General features: G+C 43.9%; 1 protein-coding gene and 1 pseudogene across 3 annotated transcripts in view; both read right to left on the reverse strand.

Moving 5' to 3' along the window:
• Positions 1–210: 210 nt before the first annotated feature.
• Positions 211–19610, reverse strand: part of LOC134440826 (cullin-9) — a 75700-nt gene continuing 56300 nt past the window's right edge. For all 3 annotated transcript variants that reach the window (XM_063190969.1, XM_063190968.1, XM_063190967.1), the window contains 7 exons: positions 6256–6349; positions 6066–6140; positions 5188–5298; positions 4881–4998; positions 3531–3664; positions 2996–3087; positions 211–2509 (listed from right to left, as the gene is read on the reverse strand). In XM_063190969.1, the coding sequence (XP_063047039.1) occupies positions 2287–2509; positions 2996–3087; positions 3531–3664; positions 4881–4998; positions 5188–5298; positions 6066–6140; positions 6256–6349 (847 nt within the window). In that variant the 3' untranslated portion in view covers positions 211–2286. The remainder of the gene's footprint in view (positions 2510–2995; positions 3088–3530; positions 3665–4880; positions 4999–5187; positions 5299–6065; positions 6141–6255; positions 6350–19610) is intronic.
• LOC134441626 (E3 SUMO-protein ligase ZBED1-like) lies at positions 6681–14706 on the reverse strand (annotated as a pseudogene).

Consider the following 19610-nt stretch of genomic DNA (forward strand, 5'->3'; position numbering starts at 1 on the left):
CTCCTTACAGTCAAAACAAACATTTCACTTCTCAGCACTGTCATGTAGCACCAATGAACAGTTTGTCGAGAATAACTTTTCAATATTATTCTATTCTACAAGTGTGTAGAAGTATTTGCTCGATTAGACATGTTTTCACCACGACAACACACACCAAGTAGCACATTTTGCAAAAGTCACACACAACCGAGGAGGAGGCAATTACAGATCTCGCTTGAGAAAAGCATTTTATTCAGTTAGCTGAAGTTGCACAGCTTCACTCAGAAAGAGAAACATTATATAATGAACAATATGAATAGAAGGAGATTTTTTAACTTAGAAAGCTAAATCCAACTGGGACATAGTAAGATATTTTATATCTGTGTAATCATTAACAGTGGAACTTGACATGAACATGTCGCAAAGTTCTACTTTCATTTAATCATTTGTTTTGTTTTACCTTAAAACAAGAAACAAAAACAGGTTGAACTATTAAGAGCAGCGATGCAGAGTCCTGTGTGCAGCCCAGATCGTGAGGGGACGCAGTGATGACGCTGATGGGTCCATGTCATGTTATGTCCATAGATCCTCCATACAGCTCTATGGTCATGTCTGTCAACTTCTTCCATCGTGGCTAACCATTTTGACCATTCATGTAGCAATGCCTTAAAGCATGTATGCTAGGATGTAGCTACAACATTCGTCAAACATGGCACTGCTAGCATGCATGCTAACACAGCACAGTTGTATGACCGCCAACAGACGGCAGTTAGCCACATGGATGCCAACAAGACTCTGCTCGTCTAACTCACATACTCCGTTCGCACATACAATCACAAAGGGCCAAGGACGTCTGAATTGAAGTGCAGCTACAGACAAAATGTAAGAACCCTTGAAAACATAAGAAGGCATTTTCATTACTCATTTATTTCTTTCTTTTTTTTTTAAAAAAAAGGAAGAAAAAACTCAAGGCATTGTGATAAACATTTAACAGCCTGGACTGAGAAAAGGGAAAATAAACAAACCAAAGGTGCTTTTTTTCAAAACTATATCGAATCCCTTTTATGTCAACTGCAAAGGTAATTAAAAGAAGTAGCATTTTCCATCCATAAAAAAAACATAGCTGATCTCAACGAAACCATGTAGTGCCCCCTTGAACACTAGCCTATAACATATTCTTCTTAACAGATTTTTAACCTTCATACCCTGGCTTGACAATGGAAAACAATACAAAATAAAACAAAAATAAAACAACTAAAACAAATAAAATAAAATAAAATAAAATAAAATAAAATAAAATAAAATAAAATAAAATAAAATAAAATAAAATAAAGAGAAAAGTAGCAAGAGAAACGCAGAGAACACGGCTAAGGAGGGACCAGGTGATAATTTATATCAAATTTGTCATGATGCTTAAACAAAAAAAAAAACAAAAAAAAAAAAAAACGCACACAACCAAACCGGTCTGCTTATGACATGAATCTTAAAACTGAATATGATGATGATGGGAAAACAGAAACGTTTACTCTGTTGCCGTCTTCAAACTTTTGGAGCTGGCGTTCGAGTCTTTACATTCGCAAAATCCACCTTGGTGAACACCAACATACCTGCTGGATGTGGCGGACAAGGTCAGGTGTGCATGTGTGTGCGTGTGTGTGTGCGTGTGTGTGTGTGTGTGCGTGTGTGTGTGTTTGTTGGAGGGGGGTTGGGCACACGGTGAATGGATGCTGCCCAAATTTGTTGGAGCAGGGCAGTGACATTGTTGGGGTGTAGAGAGGGCTGGGGGTTATTTGGAGGAACGTGGCGTTGTACAGGGGTACATTGCCGTGTATGGGGTGTACTGTGAGGTGGGGGGGGCAAAAGGGTTACAGCGCCTCTGTAGGCGTATTCAGGCCAACAGAGAAGCGTGCCGGTGCCCGTTCTGACAAATAATCTCGACCCAGTTGGCGAGGTCACACCGCAAGTCTGAGCGTTCGGAAATCGGAAAGTTGGTTCGTAATGCGAACTGAAAAATACTTGTCAGGAGGCTCAACCAGGTAAAACAGGGTCACATGCGGAAAAGTTCAGACCCCGGTATGAATGCGGGTGGTCCGCAGATGAGCACTTTAGTTCTGATCATAACTGGTGCAGGAACGGGCAACAGCACCGTTCTGGTCGGCCTGAAAACAGTATGAGTGGTGTTGGGTGTCATGGGAGGGCATGCTCTCACTCAGCAACGCGGTGCGTCTGCATACAAGTGTGTGTGTTTTTACAGTGCCTGTGTTGGGGTGGGTATGGTATGATGGCAAGCGTTGGGGATTCCCTCCCTCAGTCGAAGGGGCTAAAGTCGCTCTCCAGGTTCTCGGACTCCTCATTGTCGGAGAAGAAGTCGTCCTCATCGATGTCTTCCTCGTCATAGTCCTCGTGCCACTCTGGGACGTAGTCGTCATCGTACTCCTCATCCTCCTCATCCTCCTCCTCGCCACCCTCCTCACCGTCACGGTTATTGTTGTCCGAGTCGCCAGAGTCCGAGCCCCTTTCAGACTTAGACCTGTTGCGGTGTGAAGGGAGACCGAGACCAAGACCGAGAGTAGAGGGAGGAAGGGGGAGGGGAGAGAGAGGAAGGGGGAGCGGAGAGGGAGGAAGGGGGAGGGGAGAGAGAGGGGGGAGGGAGACAGATAGTGAGAAAGAGAAATAGGGATGAGAGGGAGAGAAAGAGAAAAAGAAGGGGGCAGGATAGGGAGACAGAGAGGGGGGGGGGGGTCAGTTGGATGGTGCTTGATCAGTGTCATTTTTTATTTCAACTGGTTGACTAACAGACTGTCACAAGATGTTGGGGCCATATGAGATATGTGATTGGCTCTAACAGGATGAGATCTTTGATTTCCTGTAAGCGCTGCTGCATCTGGTTAACCGTAGCAGGATGTTTGTGGCATACTAGAAATTAGGATTCTCATTTGCTAAAGCAGAATTTTGGTGCGGTATGAGGGCACTTGATTGGATGTTGGGTGCTCTATGTGATTTTTGATTGGCTCACCCTTTGTTGGTGCCGGCGTGGTTGAGGATGTTGGATGCTTGCCCCCCGTCCTGGTCCGACCCCGACTTAGACTGGTAGCCCACTCGGAAGTCCTGCCACACACACGCACACACGCACACACACACACACACGCGCACACACACACCTCATATCTTGTAAGAATATACACATCTTATAATCACTTGTCACATCCTCAGTGATGAACCCAGGGTCACAGGGTGTTAAACAATATAATCGTAGTAATATCTGTATTTGCATGACTCCCATATAATTATACAATCATGCAACTCAACGTCTGGTTGTAGTTGGACACAGAAGAACCACTGACATGTACCGGTACACTAGCTTTGAAGATAGCAGCATCCAGTGCCAGTCTGTAGCTGGCGCACAGGTTCTGTTCATTAGAAAAATATGTAGGTAGAAACTTGGGAGATGCACTAATTGGGAAAATTTAGAGCTAGTTGATAGTGCTGTCCTGTACAGGGATTTAAAGAAAGAAGTTAGGCTAATTCTATGGTGTATGTGTGCGTGTTACCTGTGTGGAGTGCTGCAGTATCGCTACTAGTCTCTCCTGTATGCGTCTGATCAGCTCCAGTCCCGTGTTTAGGTGCTCCGGCTTCAGCAAACGCACACACGATGCTAGATCAGTACACTGGAGCAACGTCTCCTCTGGGAGGGTTGGGGAGGGAGAGAGGGGGAGAGAGAGAGAGAGAGAGAGAGAGAGAGAGAGAGAGAGAGAGAGAGAGAGAGAGAGAGAGAGAGAGAGAGAGAGAGAGAGAGAGAGAGAGAGAGAGAGAAAGAGTGTGGTAGATTTTAAGTGATGCTCAAAGACAAAAAACATAATAAAATTAGTAAAAGAATATAGGTGTTGAGAGTTTCTGAAACTCAGAGTGACTCAGGTGAATTTACGTTGGTGGAAAGTCCCAAAAGGCCCAGGTCTGTTTACGAGACAGACTGTCCTTCAGAACAGCTGGGGAGTACCAGACGCCAAGCCTTAGGAATGTGTAGACGCATGCACAACACGCACATAGATATCGCTCGTTTATTAAACAAGATGTCAGGTTTTTGAGTGAAACTGGTCGCCGTAGCAAAATGTGACTGTGTAGGGATGCACAATGTATCGGTCTTAACATTGGTATCGGCTGATATTTGACATTTTTTGTGTTTTTATTGGTTCTGATATGTTTTTTTTAATATTAGATTGGACTTGACAGTGACTTTCAAGTTAATTAAGGAAGAGCGGTCCACGGATGCGGTCGTTAGGGAGAAGCTGATCTGATAACACATGGTCATCTCTCAGAGTTACTGTCATACTTAAGACATACACTCTGCCCACGAACGGAAACATGACACACATGCACACACATTACAGGCAAACACAAATGCGCTCTCTGGTACAAGGTGGCTGTTGGCATAGCTGTTAGCAAGTTATTTGCTGCAAGATCTTATGCATTGGCTGTAGTACTCATGTTTGGCATTCGACTATTTGCAGTTTGAGCAAATAAATCTTCATCAACAACGACCTTAAGAACTGAGTAGACTGAACTTTATTTCAATTTGGTAAGTCAAAGTTAGAAACCGGTCAGTACTCCTCAGAGCCTAACATGTTCGTGAAACAACGAAAAACTCCCACAGTCCCAAATGCATTTTTGCTCAGGAAAGTACAATTTTTCTAAGAATTTTGACATTTACTCACCTTTGTAAAGGCACTGCTACTATTTTGAGCACAACTGTATCTCCAGGGTTAGTGTATGTGTGTGTATGTATGAAATGTGTGTGTGTGTGTGTGTGTGTGTGTGTGTGTGTGTGTGTGTGTGTGTGTGTGTGTGTGTGTGTGTGTGTGTGTGTGTGTGTGTGTGTGTGTGTGTGTGTGTGTGTGATTTACCGAGTAATATTTGCAAGGCGTTGGTGTGTAGGTCAAGAGCTTCCGTCTGTTGCTCCATCACATCCATCTTCTCCGTGTCCTGGTTGTAGTAGCTGTACACGCACGAGTAGGCCAGTACCTGAAGACACACACACACACAAACAGAGCAGGGCTGAGCAACCCATTGTGTATGTATTGGAGAGTGTGTGTGTGTGTGTGTGTGTGTGTGTGTGTGTGTGTGTGTGTGTGTGTGTGTGTGTGTGTGTGTGTGTGTGTGTGTGTGTGTGTGTGTGTGTGTGTGTGTGTGTGTGTGTGCGCGTGTGTGTACCTTGCGGGCCTGTGCCAGGATTTTGCAGGCGTCAATGACAAAGGTGAGAGACTTCATCTGTAGTGCCTCGTTGATGGAGGACACCTTATTCTCCAGACTGACAGCAAAGTCCTGACGAACACAGACATAATAAACACCAAAGAGAATGCAGGACACGTAACACACACAAGAGAGAAGAAACAACGCACAGCAGAGACAGAAGACATGGACTGAACATGTCCTTTGGACACGGGGCACATTGAAATAAAAGCAGTGGGGAATGTATCAAACCCCCTGAGGATCTAGAATCATACTGGTTCCCATTCCTACACCTAATCACGAACCGGCCGGTGTGCAGATCTTGGCGTTCGTGAATCAGAAAGTTGGTTTGCGATGCCAACCGAAAAATACTTGTTTTTTCTCCGCAAACTGTGACAACGTGGATGTCAGCTGGTTCATCAGAGTAACACAGTGACATGCGGAAAAGTTCAGAGCACAGGAACGCGGGTGGTTCGCAGGTAAGCACTTTAGTGCCAAACGTAACTGGTGCGGGCACCAGCACTGGCACCGTTCTGGTTGGCCTGAAAGCGGTACCTGAGGATCTACTGTAGAACCAGCTGCTCGTGATCTAGGATAGAGCCATCCCGGTTGATCTAGACCCCGCATCTGCATTTAGAACACTCTGTGTGGATCTAGAACTCTGCCTCTGTATTTAGAGCCCTTTATGTGGGCGACTCGGGTTCGAGTCCGGCTTGAGTCATTTCCCAACCGTACCCCATCTCACTCTACCAGTTACTTCCTGTCATCTCTTCGCCATCCTATCTACATTAAAGGTTTAACCCCCCCCCCATTTTTTTTTAAAGAACCCTTTAAGTGGCTCTAGAGCCCTGTGTTCTGACCTTGGCCTGGTTGTGGAAGGTGCATCTCTCGTTGTAGTCCTGGAACTTCTTCTCTTGCCTGGCTGCTTTGCTCACCTGGAGGATAAAAAATAAAGTCAGTTCATGAGCTTCAACGAAAGTGTAGAGAGACAGTTTTATCCTGCCGGAGGTGATTACAACGGCGTACACGTGTGTGTATGTGAATTCTCACCATGGCCGAGCAGTTGTAGTAATCTTTGTGAGTAGGCTTCCATGGCTTCAGGCACCTCCAGCAGAATCCGTGGTTACATTTGGCACAAGTCATACTGTAAGGTAAGGAAGGAATGGGGTTAAAAATGAATAAACACATACATACATTAACATGTTTGAAGAAAACAAGAGTATTAATTACTTTTCCAGCAATAACCATCCCATTTATGATCACAAACAGTAGTAGAAACCATTTCAGTGGCAAAAAGGACTATTCTATAAAGGCCTGTATTTCATAAATCAATCAAAGGGTAAAAAAATCGAACGTATGTATAACCGGAAGAATTCTTAACCATTTTTGACACAATCATGTTTAAACAACAATAATCCTCTCTCTTCATGTAGTGTCTTTGGAGCAATGGGGAGGAGGGTGACCTTGGCTTTTTATCAACTGGATGTAGATCAGAGAAGGATCCCACATGGGAGACAGGAATGGTGTCTGAGCGTGCGTGCGTGCGTGCGTGCGTGCGTGCGTGCGTGCGTGCGTGCGTGCGTGCGTGCGTGCGTGCGTGCGTGCGTGCGTGCGTGCTTTTCAGGAGGGAACTGGCAGTGACGACCTGACCAGAGAGGGAGTAACTGAAGAGAGTGAGGTCAGGACTGGAATGGACAAACTGCTTTGAACTTGAGAAATGATTCCCACGTTTCCCACTCTGAACTTCCAACATTAAAAAAAGATCACGTGGTGTCTAGGGGTGTGCAAAATAATCGTTGCATCGATGCATCGCGATACTTACTCTCACGATACAATGCATCGATTCATGACAAGGTATCGTGATACTTATTTTCTCAATATACTGCATGGATTCATGACAATTGATTATTTGATAACAATAAAATTCGATTTGCCACGGGTTATTTTGTTCAGTAGAGAATAATATTTCTGTTGTGAGGTAAGCTCTCTCCCAGATGATAGAATGCTTAAATAGAATGAACTGACTTAAGAAAGCTACACAGCAACTGACAAATAAGCTGTATTTTACACATTTACTGAAGTAAATATCGCAATGCATCACAGTAGTACATGAATCGCAATGCATCGTGATAGAATCGCATCGTGGCATGTGTATCGTGATGCGCATCGAATCGTGAACCCTTTGCCAATACCCACCCCTAGTGGTGTCTAGCTTCCACATAGAGGTATTCAACTCCTGCCTCCACATCAAGGTCGTAAATACAGTTTAATTGACAGATAGAGGGATTGAAAAGCAGAAAACATGGAACTCAAGATCACTCAATGTGGGCAGGGAACATTTCCCCTTAGTGTTGCACAAAACCCCTTACTAACATGAATAACTTCTTAAGCTATTACTCTCGGGTCTATCCAGCGGCAAAGTCCTGAATGTGCAAACAAACACCCTACAGCAACTGATCATTAACTGGCAAGAGTGTTGTAATCTGTGCTGTATAAACTTAACGGCTCAGTGTTGTAATCGGCGCTGTAAAAACCAAATGACTCAGAATTTGGCTAGTTAACTTCATCAGCCGATTAGTTAGTCAGTTCCTTGTTGCCTTGTGCCAGTAACGTCCTTCTTGCCTTGCCTTGTGTGTGTCTATACAGTGTTCATAGTGGGTTGAGAGATGAGAGCATCTGGTCGCATTGCTGGTCTGTGGCCTGTGAGCCTGTTTTTCTTAAAATGTGTGCAACTGGTGTGGGCTCAGAAGATTCTCAGTTCCTCTGTCAGGCGGTTATGGTTTATTCAGAGTCATGCTGGCTTTGGCCAGTCAAACAACAATTGTGTTGTGCTGACTTACAATCAAATTGAACTGTGTCCTACACTTATGCTGGCTTTGGCCAGCAGAACCACAACTGTTAATAGTTATGCTGACTTAGACCGGGACAGAGGGACCCTGTTGCGGGATCATAAGGAAGTGTGAAAGCAGACCAACCTAATCCATGTATCATTGATTGAGTTTGAGGTTTTCCAGCCAAAGAGGATGGTGTTATGCTTAGCTATGCTCGTAAACCATAGTGTGACTTGAAGTGAAAAGCAAGACTGACCCCCCCGTTTTAATCATTTTATAATATTTTTAATATTTGTATTTTAATTATTATTCATTTTAATTATTATTTGCTTGTTAATTGTTGTATTATTTTCTCATTATTAATAACATTTTTGATAGTGTGGTAGATTTTAGGTGATGCTCAAAGACAAAAAACATAATAAAAGAAATAAGCAGGCCTATGTGTTGAATGAGGTTGCGGCTCTGAGGGGCCTAAAGGAAACTTCTATTTGTGGTTTTGAGCAGGCCCTGGGCTACTCACGCAGCTGAGAGCTGTAGTTACCTTCAGGACTGGGTGCTCATAGCAAACATTCCAGAGTACCCGTTTGTCAAGCAACTATCTGGCCTGTCAACTGGGCTGGCGGTCCCCATCCTTGAGCCACTATGGGTCCTCTGGGGGACCGTATGGCCTAAGAGCTGAGGCAGGGAGAAAATACGGGTGACTCTATTAGCCTCAGACAACGCCACCAACTAAAGAATCAGGAGTATTAGTGTATCTTGACCCCTGTGGGTCCACAAAACATCAAGGACTAATAGAGTGTTAGTTAGTATTAGTAATCCAGGGAAAGAGGATCACAAGACCGTATGCAAACACATATACACAAGGCATGTGCACACACTTACACACACTCAGAATGTATTGTATTTCACCTACACAGAATTCCACTAATATAAATCTGTCCAAAGGTACGGTCAGGGAGGCTGACAAGAGGGGACAAAGGGAACAGTTGCCCCGGGCCCTGGGAGAAAGGAGGGCAGAATTGGGTCCTCACTGCATTGCATGTATTGGGTGAGGGGGCCCGTTCAGATAACTTTGTCCCAGGCCCAGCCAAAATCTGGTAACGGCCCTGGGTACGGTACGCAAAAGGCAACACGGGTGCCGGTCCATATTTGGTGCCGGTTCATGTATAGTTCTTGTGGATTGTATGTTGTAGGAGTGTGCCGGTATGTGCAAATGTTCGAATGTTACCATGACTTTGTGCGCCACGTACCAGGAGTGAAGGCCTAACTGAGGTGAAGCAATACCACTTATGGTTGCATATTTTTAATACATAGGGCAGAAATCCTCCATTGTGAACTTCCTTAAAGTGTATATCTCAGGTTAATTTGTATTCAAAATAATGGACTTCCTTTGATAGTTCTACCACTTCAACAATTATCCATCATTTTTTTCATGCAACAGGGCATAAGAAAATGAAATATAATGGGGAAAAGTGTGTATTTTCAGTAACATGTTCAAAGAATTCTAATCTATTGTGTGACGTCAGACGAGGCCATTCAGTAGCCCGCAGTAGCGGTAGCCCTGTATTCTGTACGGTGTGTGATTGAATTATGCCGTACGGGTATGAAATAAATATCATTGCCAATATTATATCATGACCGCTACAGGGTGCCATGTGACCGTGAGGCAGTAAAATAGCCTACTAGTGTTCGAACGATACCAAAAAAAATGGGGGGGGGGGCGGTGAGTGGTTACGATTGCGCTTGCCTCAAAGAGCGAGTCTCAAAGGGCTAGGCCTACCATGTGATTTCAAATTTCAAGTAGGCCTACACTACAAATTACCAGACATTGTTAGTATCAACCTTTAGTAGGTCTATCACGCAATTTCAGCATCATGTCCAAGTGGGAAAGAATGTAAACAGCGACAAATAATAAATAGGCCTAAATAAAACCGTTTGGGTGAATCATTCGCTCCAAGCTTTTTAACGGCAAGGTGCAAAGCAGTCGGCTGCATTGTAAGAGTGCCAGAGATTACCAAATTCAAACGACTGCAAAGCAATCTGTCTGGGCACAGCGGAAAGCACCTGTGCGGTCCACACAGCCGTCAGCAGAAAACGAATGAACCTCCCTTGCAATACGTCCGAGAACATCAGTACACCGTATGTCAAATGGCGCATTTGTCTACTTGTTTCGAGCACCACGTTTCATTGTCATTGCCGCGAGTTTCTGACAAACCACATAGTTGAGCTGCACAACGTGACACTATCATACACAACTTGATGAAGCGCCCCCCTCACGTTTGACATCCTCGGGCCGAAGTGTCATAAGGGGGTAAAGACCGTGAACATAGTGACACACACTTCACAGTGGTGTTGGTGAAAACGAAACGAAGTTGCCTCCCACGGCCCAAACGCAAAATAATGCAGAAAATTGAATGCCCCCTCAGTTGTCCTGGCTAGGGCAACTGGCGCGTTATCACTGCTTCTTATTCAATGTACCAGCACTTGCATTGTACTCGCGCTGCACTTGTCTCACAATGCAATCAGCTGCGTGCTCCGGGCAAAATAGTCAACTCTCCCACCTTGTGGACACAGAAGGGAACAATTTGAAGAACGCGTTTCAGACGGACGGACAGACATAGCCTACCCTCTTATAGAGATGCTGGGACGCATCTAAAAACGTGGATCCAACGCGCATAGTAGGAAAATAGAGACTGAAAAGATACAACCAAAAGGCTCTACTCGAAGGCTCCAGCCAACGCTGTTGAAAGATTGTTTGCTAGCCTGATAAACCAGACTAAATGTGGATGTCTAATTTAGTCTGGCCTCGATGCATAATACATCCGAAGACTGTTGATGAGAACAACCTTCCCTCAAAACCCTGTCCGCTTTGATTCAAAATACATCTTTGCGTTGTAATTGGTTTGCCAGATTCATGGCATTCTGGCTTCATTGAATCATTATGCGAGGCCAGACCCACCCGTAGACAAACCATTTTGCCGTCCAGCGGGTGGCGCTGGTTCACCAGGCTAATTGTTTGCCTCTCTCCCAGGCCATCTGAATGAGATGCTTTTATCAAACGTCATACCAAATCTACATAGGCCTAGGTTAGTTTTGGTATTTATGTTTATAGGCCTATTTGATCTGGCGACTATTGTTGTTTTACTGTCTTGCTTGAACCGCTCTGTTTGGATTACTTGAAGACTTTCCATGGATTATCCTGCATCGTCTCAGTGCCGTGAGTAACCTGGAACATAAGTAGGCTATTTCATCAGAGGTGAGCTTAGTCACTTTTGGCCGCGAGAGACTTGGAAGGTTTGGATTTGCGCCACACAACGTGGATTATTGAAACTGAAGACTTGATTTCTTCTATATGGATACTTTCGTTTGGTAGGCCTATAATAACAGACAGTGCAGTTTTTTTTTGTGACACACTGACTTTTTTTTTTTTTTCAAGGAATATAGGTTAACCGAAATAGTCCCGCCGCCGCGTGGGTTACCTATGCTATTGATTTGTGACACACATGTGGGTGACCTTTATTGAAGTTGCATGTAATTATATTGAATTGAAAATAGGCCATGTCATTTTTACAACAGCGACATGACTCGGGTGGTATACTTTAGCCTAGGCCTGTCATGATAACAAATTTTGCTGGACGATAAGTTGGCCAAGAAATTATTGCCGATAATCGATAATATTGAATTTTTCGCAACTTTCAAATAATATAATTACAATGATAAAAAAATGGATAAAAATGCATTAAAAAATGCAGATACACCATTTCAAATATCAATAAATGTAGTTTTATTAAAATAACAATGAAGAATGTCTTTTAAAGTTGCTTATAAACGAGCAGGGGCACCCATGCACGCACGCACACACACATGCACACACACACACAGTAAACAATAAGAACACTTACCCACCAGAGGTGGCATTAACAAGAGCAAGCGATGTCATATTTGTGTCCAAGAGAATGAACCACACCTACACACAAACAGCTAGACAGTGAGAACATTTGTGAGCAGTGCAAAACAACACACACACACACACACACACACACACACACACACACACACACACACACACCAATACAATCTTTTTGCTTTACTAATCAAGTCAGGAACAGAAACCAGTTGACTTTGTGGCTTAAGGCACTTTGAGGTGTAACAGTTAGAACAGTGCAAAAGAGCAGCACCCCCCTCCCCCTCCCCCCCCCCCCCACACACACACACACAATATATACAGTCTTGTTTTACTCATCAGGCAGATTGCGAGCAAGAAACACCAACTGGTTAACTTTGTGTGGCTTAAGGCACACTCTTTGAGGTGTAACAATGTTGCCAGCTGTACTGAACATGCGCTCTGAGCTGCAGCTTGTTGCACAAATGCACATTAATTTCTTCGCTAAGGTGGCAAGAAGAGGGAATCTTTTTTCGTTTTCACGCCACCACAACAAGGGATCAGAGGATGTATCAAGTACCTCCTCTTGTAGGTACCTGGTTAGCTCTGCATCCACCTGCACTCTCCTTGATGCAGCCTGGACCTGACGACCTGAGAGTTGAACTCTCCTGTTTTGAAGGAGGTCACTCAGCCTCTTCTTCTTAGCAGGTGGGGGGGCAGCAGTGGGTTCATCCGCCTTCCCTCCATCAGCACTGCTGCAGCTCTCACCACTAGCACCTTGGCCATTTCCATCTGTCTCTTTTAAGTCCAGTTGCTCTTGCACCAGCTGAAGTTTCAGATCTTCTAATGCCTCTTCTTCCTCCATGCTGCCACGATACCTGGGGTCCAGAATGGTGGCTTTCCTCAATAGGCCTTGGATTGCAGGGGATCTGTATTTGTCAGCCAGTGTCTTGCACATTTGTTCTTTTATACTGGCTGTCAGTGCTGTGTCTGCTGGGTCTTGGGAGAGAAGATCACCTTCAATCAGCTCCAGCACAGGCTTGACTGATGACACTGTAACATATTTTTCCCCTGAGAGGATGTCTGTTAAGTCCACCAATGGCTTCATTGCTGCGTTGATGGACTCCAACACATCTTGCCAGGCTGGGGTGAGGTTGCTGTGTTTTCTGTCTTCGACCAGGACACGTCTTATGGCAGGGAGTTGCTCCAGTACCCGCGCCACCATCTTCTGCTTACTGCCCCATCGTGTGGCAACATCCTGTGGAAAAGATCATATTGCTCTTGTTAAAAAGTCAGCATTCTTATAGAAACACTACTGTACATTTCCATTATCATGATCAGATTTGTATATTGTGTAGTAGTTTTATATGCTAGGGTCTACGAAAAGGCTGTTTAAATTAGGCTGTGTCAATGAGAGTTGCAACATGTCAATAAATATATTTTATACACATATTAGATATACATAATGTATAATATGATATAATGTAATGTTTGCTGTAATGTGTTTGCATTGTAATCATGTAACATGCAATTCTGCAATTTAAACACAATTACCTAGCAGTACATAAACATCTCTCTCTCTCTCTCTCCCCACACACACACACACACACACACACACACACACACACACACACACACACACACACACACACACACACGGCCTACAGATGGGCAGCTCAAATTTCTCAGCATGTTACACTTAGTATTACTTATGCTGTAAAATGAATTCCTTAAAAAGTGTTTAGTTAATAATAATAATTATTATTATTATTATTATTTTAAATAGAAAAGAATGAAACATATCTCACCAGTACTAGGCTGTGTTGGGGGAGATTTCCCTCAATCTGTGCCTTTTTCAGGTCCCTCTTTTTGATCCAGCTTAGGTTGAATACCCTAACCAGGCTTTTGCACAGCCGCACGGGCTGTGCGTTCTCTGTCCACATCAAGGCCATGGGACACCGCAAGGTGGAGGTTGTGGCCAAAGCAATTAAGCCATTGCCATCCCATATTTCTGACTGCAGCCACAATATTCGCGCCGTTGTCTGTGGTGATGCACGCCAGCTTATCCTCATCCAGCGCCCACTCTGCCAAAGCCGCTTTCAAATTTTCAGCGAGGGTGTCTGCTCTATGGTTCTCTGGGACATATCTGGTTTCCAGACATTTGGTGTGCAGGGTCCAGTCTGCCGCGATATAGTGGACGGTCAGGCTCATGTACGGTGTCATGTTGGAACTTGACCACATATTAGTGGTGGCGGAGAAGAACGCAATATCTTGCAGTTCTTTGAGAATGTCGCTTTTCATTGTGTTGTACAACCTTGGGATCGCCGTCTGTGATACATAATTACGAGACGGTGGTTCGTACTGGCTATCGAACGAACGTAACATCTTTCGGAATGCTGGCTTCTCGATCAAGTTAAACGGCAGCATCTCTTTAGCCAGTAGACACACAACGTTGTCCGTTAGTTGGGACCATTTCGCACTGTCCTGCTTATATTTAGTTTGCCGGCTGAAAAGGGTTGTGATTGTGCTCTGCTTTGATGGTGCTGCCGTTGATGTTGATGGAGTTGGGGTTGGGGTTTTTTTGCCCAGCTCGGAAAACTGCAGCGGGTGGTTGTATTTTAGGTGCGTTATCATGTTTGATGTAGTGCTTGCCTTCGATGGCACCGGCTTACTACACATGCGGCTTATTGGCTCGCAGAGATTCAGTGGCTCACCCTTCTCGTCGGGTTGGAACCCAAAATAGTCCCACACCGGAGCTTTAGCGGTTTTCTTTGCCACCAATTCCATTCTTTTCTTTAATTTAGCCTACTCACTTCTTCCCACCGACCATATCATTTGGTTCCTCCGTTTGCTGCTGATATCTGAGTTTACTGCAGTCTAATGCTTCCTTGCTGCTGCTAGAGCTCGCGGCCGGCCGGTAGTAGAAAAACACTTATCTCTAAAAAGGCGCCAATATGTCACCTGGGCAACGATAAACATTTTTTTTTCTGGGAAGACGAAACTTAATGACAGTGCACCAACTTTCATCCCATTGGGTGGGGAAAGGGGGTGATGACGACTAGCATTTGGGAAAGGGGATGATTGACGACTTTTTTTCCGAGGTTTTTTTTTTTTGACTTATCGTGACTTATCGTGTCCAAAAAAAAGTGATCGAGCTTGTAAAAACTTATCGGCCGATTTATCGACTTATTGAATATCGTGACAGGCTTACTTTAGCCTACTGTTTTGCACCTAGGAAAAGTTTGACGCGATTTCAGCACCATGGACAGTCACTCCCCAGTCGGGCGAAAAGCACCACATTTTAGGCTATGCAGATCATTTCAAGAGACCCGTTTGTGCTGTTTGTAATTTAGGTAGCCTATTGCATTTAGCTGACACGATATTGGCAGTTAATTAAAAATGATTAAAAGCAAGCCCAAAAATATGAAGGGATTAGTAAAAAAAAGAAGCCCATGTCGCATAGCCTAGTCTAGCCTATAGGTCCAAGCAGAATTTGCAACCCTGCATGAATAGCATTTCTACTAAAACTAGTTGGCCAAAAGTTACTAAATCATTTAGACGTTGTTACAGTACCCTGCATGAGAAAAGCCGCACGATTACCGGTAGTTGCGATTTCTATTATAGGCCTGCAGGCCACGGCCGTTATATCATTAGTGATCGTCACCTCGCCTATGTAAAATTCCAGGCAAATAAAATTAGAACGTTCACCCATGGCCTCGCCTGACGTAGTCGCCAGGTTACGGTTAAACCCACATTTGCCACAACAAACAACAAAAATCGTTGTTTAACATCGTTTTTGGAGGGACTTATATATGTGGATCATTTATTGAATACAGTGTGTACACATTGATCCAAAGTAGTGGTTAACCTGCGATATACACTTTAAATGGCCCAAGACGTCATAGTGTGGGGGGTACCTAGGGTATATATTGTGGCGCTTTGCCAACTGGACTCCAGATCACTTTGTGAACGGTACCTCACGTATCTGAAGCAAGCTGTTCTCGGGTTGGCCAACTCTTCACTCTTGGTACGCTGGTGGCTGTTAGCAAGAACTTTGAAGACAATAAACGCAACAACAACGACTGCTGAAAAACACTGTGTGGGCTGAAATTCTTCCAAAACGAGACGACAGGACCAGGCCTTGCGCCGCCCAGAACCGGGGGCCCGAGAGGCTCGAATTTCGGCAGAAATCCACTTCAATAGTTATCACTTCTATTCCATCTTGCAAACGAATGCCTTGTTTTTGTGTCTGAGTTACCTCTCTGGGTTCCTGTGTTTTCTGCAGTTCAAGGGCAAGTCTTGGGGCCTGCTACTCCAACGCGATTGTGTGTTACTACTCTAAATGCTTTGAACTGGATGGGCATCTAGCTCATGATGTAGATTTTCATAGAGAAATACAAAAGCATAGTAAAGAGTCATAGTAAGAGCATGTTTTTGAGGGTCTGAGTGGGCCCCTCACTGGCGCACAAACACATCTGGGCATGGGGGATGGTAATACTGGGATTACTGGTGGTAATACTGGGGAATGTCAGAAAGGAACTAGGGGGGAAGGTTTGCTGACCAGAGACAGTGACACCCAACACTAACAATATCCTTATTTGGGCATCGGCCAAAACCGGGGCTCCACTTTTGGGGGTATATAGCCTTTTCCAAAGCAGAAGGGACTAGGGCTGCATATCGCAGCCATGTTCCTGTATCGATTCGATTTCGATTCTTAGGGCTTTGAATCGATTAATCACGATTCAGTTCGATTCGATTCGATTCATTGCGAATTGATTCAATCCGTTCCCTTCTTGGCGCCAGGATTTCCCCCAAAAGATGCTGTTGCCTATTTTTATACAAAAATGTCAAAGGGCTGTGGCTTGATAGTGTTAACAGATTGCTAATTTGTAATAAGTAGGCCTATGCCTAATACCTACTGGGTATTTTCCATAGACCTAAATTAAATAAAAAGAACAAAAAGAAAAAGAACCAAAAAATCGATTTTGTGTCCTGTGAATTGATTATGTGAATTTTAGATTAAATTGATCAATTATCGATTAAATCGATTATTTTACCCAGCCCTATAAGAGACACACAATCTGAACCAGCACGACGGCTTGGGGTTCTAGAGGACACTGATCAGTTTCCCTGGTGTCATGATGCAGCTCGGGTCAGTAGGTCTTCTGCTCTTTGACTGCTTTTCATTGTACTTGTGTGGCAGAGAGCGGAATAAATGTTGTACTCCCTTTCACATAGATTGTTTGTGTAAGTTTGATTATTTCTGGTATTTAGATGTTCGGTGGGATTGATTTTCCACAACACTCATCACACACCTCCTTCTATACCGTTATCTCCTATTAGAATTGTTTTGGTCTAGTAGAAAAATGCAATATGCCAGAAAGCTTGCTAGAGCCGCAGCAAGGTCGGGCTTTGAACAATTTGTGTCTAGCCATTTCAAATTAATGTTTGATGGACTCTATGGATGGGGAAAAATAAAAGAAAAGAATAGAAAAGAAAAACAATAATTCCAGGGCAGTCTCATTTAAAGGTAGCCTGGTCCTGACCATCCCATAATACTACCATTTCATTTCGTATTTATGGCCTGGCATTTGTTTGCTCTGAAGCGATTGTAGGAAGCAGGAAGTTTGCACTCAGTTATGGTTTGAAATTATTGGACACCTCTCACCCAATCGCTGGCAGTTACTCAACAACAACATAGCGCAGACCAATGGCTCTGGCGCAGATGTGTATGTCATTGTCACGAGCGTGCTCCCCCTTTCGTCCCCACGTGGGGGGCGTATTCGATTATTGGCTGTTTTTTGGGGGGGGGGGCGTTGCGATCAAAATTCTACTGCTCCAGGCAATCCACAGAGAAGCACGGCCAGACTACAGTAGTGGAGCCACAAGTACGTAGGATGGATCGCGAGGCTAATTTAAAGGACCACTCTAATAGAAAACTTTTAAAAACTTATAAAAAAGTTTACATGGTTTCAAACATGTTTTCATGTGTCCAGAAACAGAACTCTAATGTACAGAAGTTGTTTTGTTCAGTAGTAAGGACTGTTTGTAAACGTTGTTTTAACCGTTTTTCAACACTCTTAGTCCCGCCCCCCAAAAACAAACACGAGCCGGAATTGATGTCAGAAGATGAAAAATCACGTCTCAATCCACGCACTTGTGTCAGCCAAAATATCTGCACTTATTTGCCGTTAAGTTGAGGGTGGAAAGTGCTCTGCATCTCAGTACACAGTGCACAGCACACAATTGGAACGCACACCGGGAATGGAACGCACACCGGGTCATTAGCAGCGCCTTGGCTAACTGGATCTATGCACACTGTGGGAGCTGTGAAATTTGAGCGCAGATACGATAGTGATGTTATAGTTCAAATATACGATCTCTGTGTTATAGAGTGCATGGTGTTCATTATCCAAGACGGCCAACAGTTTGCAAAGAAATGTTTTCAATTTCAATGAAATAGTAAGCCTAACAGCACGAGTTCTGCAACTACAGGGCTATCTTACTAGCTTTCCCCATGTCTCCACACTACCAAGCAAACTACCAAGCACAACACCACTGTATAAAATATAGGACATCGTCCACAGACATGGAGTGAAACAAATAGCTCTAAAACCAAATCTGCCCCCCGACATTTTCGCTGTTGGGGTAAATATCTAACACAGTTACATTGTAAGCGCGACCTCAAAAGACGCATAGCAACATGGGGTTTCTAAACAATCTGGAATAGCCAGTAGCACCAAAAGAGTAGAACATGTCACACAGAGATTATGTATCTGACACACTTACAATCTGTAGCTGAACGGTCAATGAAGGGAGCCAAAGTTACGGAAAGTGTTTCATCTGTTACATACTGTATCATATTTACAGCTATTACACCCACCCAACCCTGAAAGCACAGTAGGTCGACGAAGCTAACAGGTTAGCTAGTCCTACTCACCGATGTGTTGACTGACACCCAGGCGAGCACCATTAGCAGTCTCACGATCCGTTTCCAAATACAGTATCTGTCAGGGCTCCTATGAATTATAATTTCAACGATCGAACACCCCATTCTTGCCTGCCGTCAATCCCATGTCTTCGTGCTGCCATCGTTTCACATTGTTAGCCTCGTCATTTCTCCAGCTGCTATAGTATGTTTTTGCAATGGCCAGGACAACAATCGCGGTGTTTACAAATTACATCAACATACTGGGTTTGAAAAGTGATGAAATCTGTAAGAACTAAGTTGTAATGTAGAAACAATGCGGACTCGGAAGTACATTCTCAAACTTTATAGTTCGTCAGGACAGCGTCATGTCTGCAACTCATCTCGCACTTTGTCTTGCTAGCTCAGCTGTAGCTCTACCTGCATCGTCTCGTTGGAGTAAACACAACCCACGGCTCTAAAATATGAGGTAACGGTGCCACCTAGTGGTTTGCCAACATGTAGGCACAACAAGTACCGGTACCCACAGTAGGCCTACAATGTCATAGACTATGAAACAGCGTTGAAGCATTAAAAAATCTCGTTTTAATTCATGTAAAAATCGATATTTCCGGAGTCATGAAATTCATCGTGTGACGTCACATCCAATCAGAAATGTTTCTTTTGTAAATTAACTAAAAACTATAAAATTATAAACCCAAATGATTTTTTACTTAATTAATGATTCAGGTTTATGGGTTTTGAATAATGGGGCAAATAACAT

Source organism: Engraulis encrasicolus, chromosome 24 (genome assembly GCF_034702125.1).
Source record: "Engraulis encrasicolus isolate BLACKSEA-1 chromosome 24, IST_EnEncr_1.0, whole genome shotgun sequence".
Classification (NCBI taxonomy): domain Eukaryota; kingdom Metazoa; phylum Chordata; class Actinopteri; order Clupeiformes; family Engraulidae; genus Engraulis; species Engraulis encrasicolus.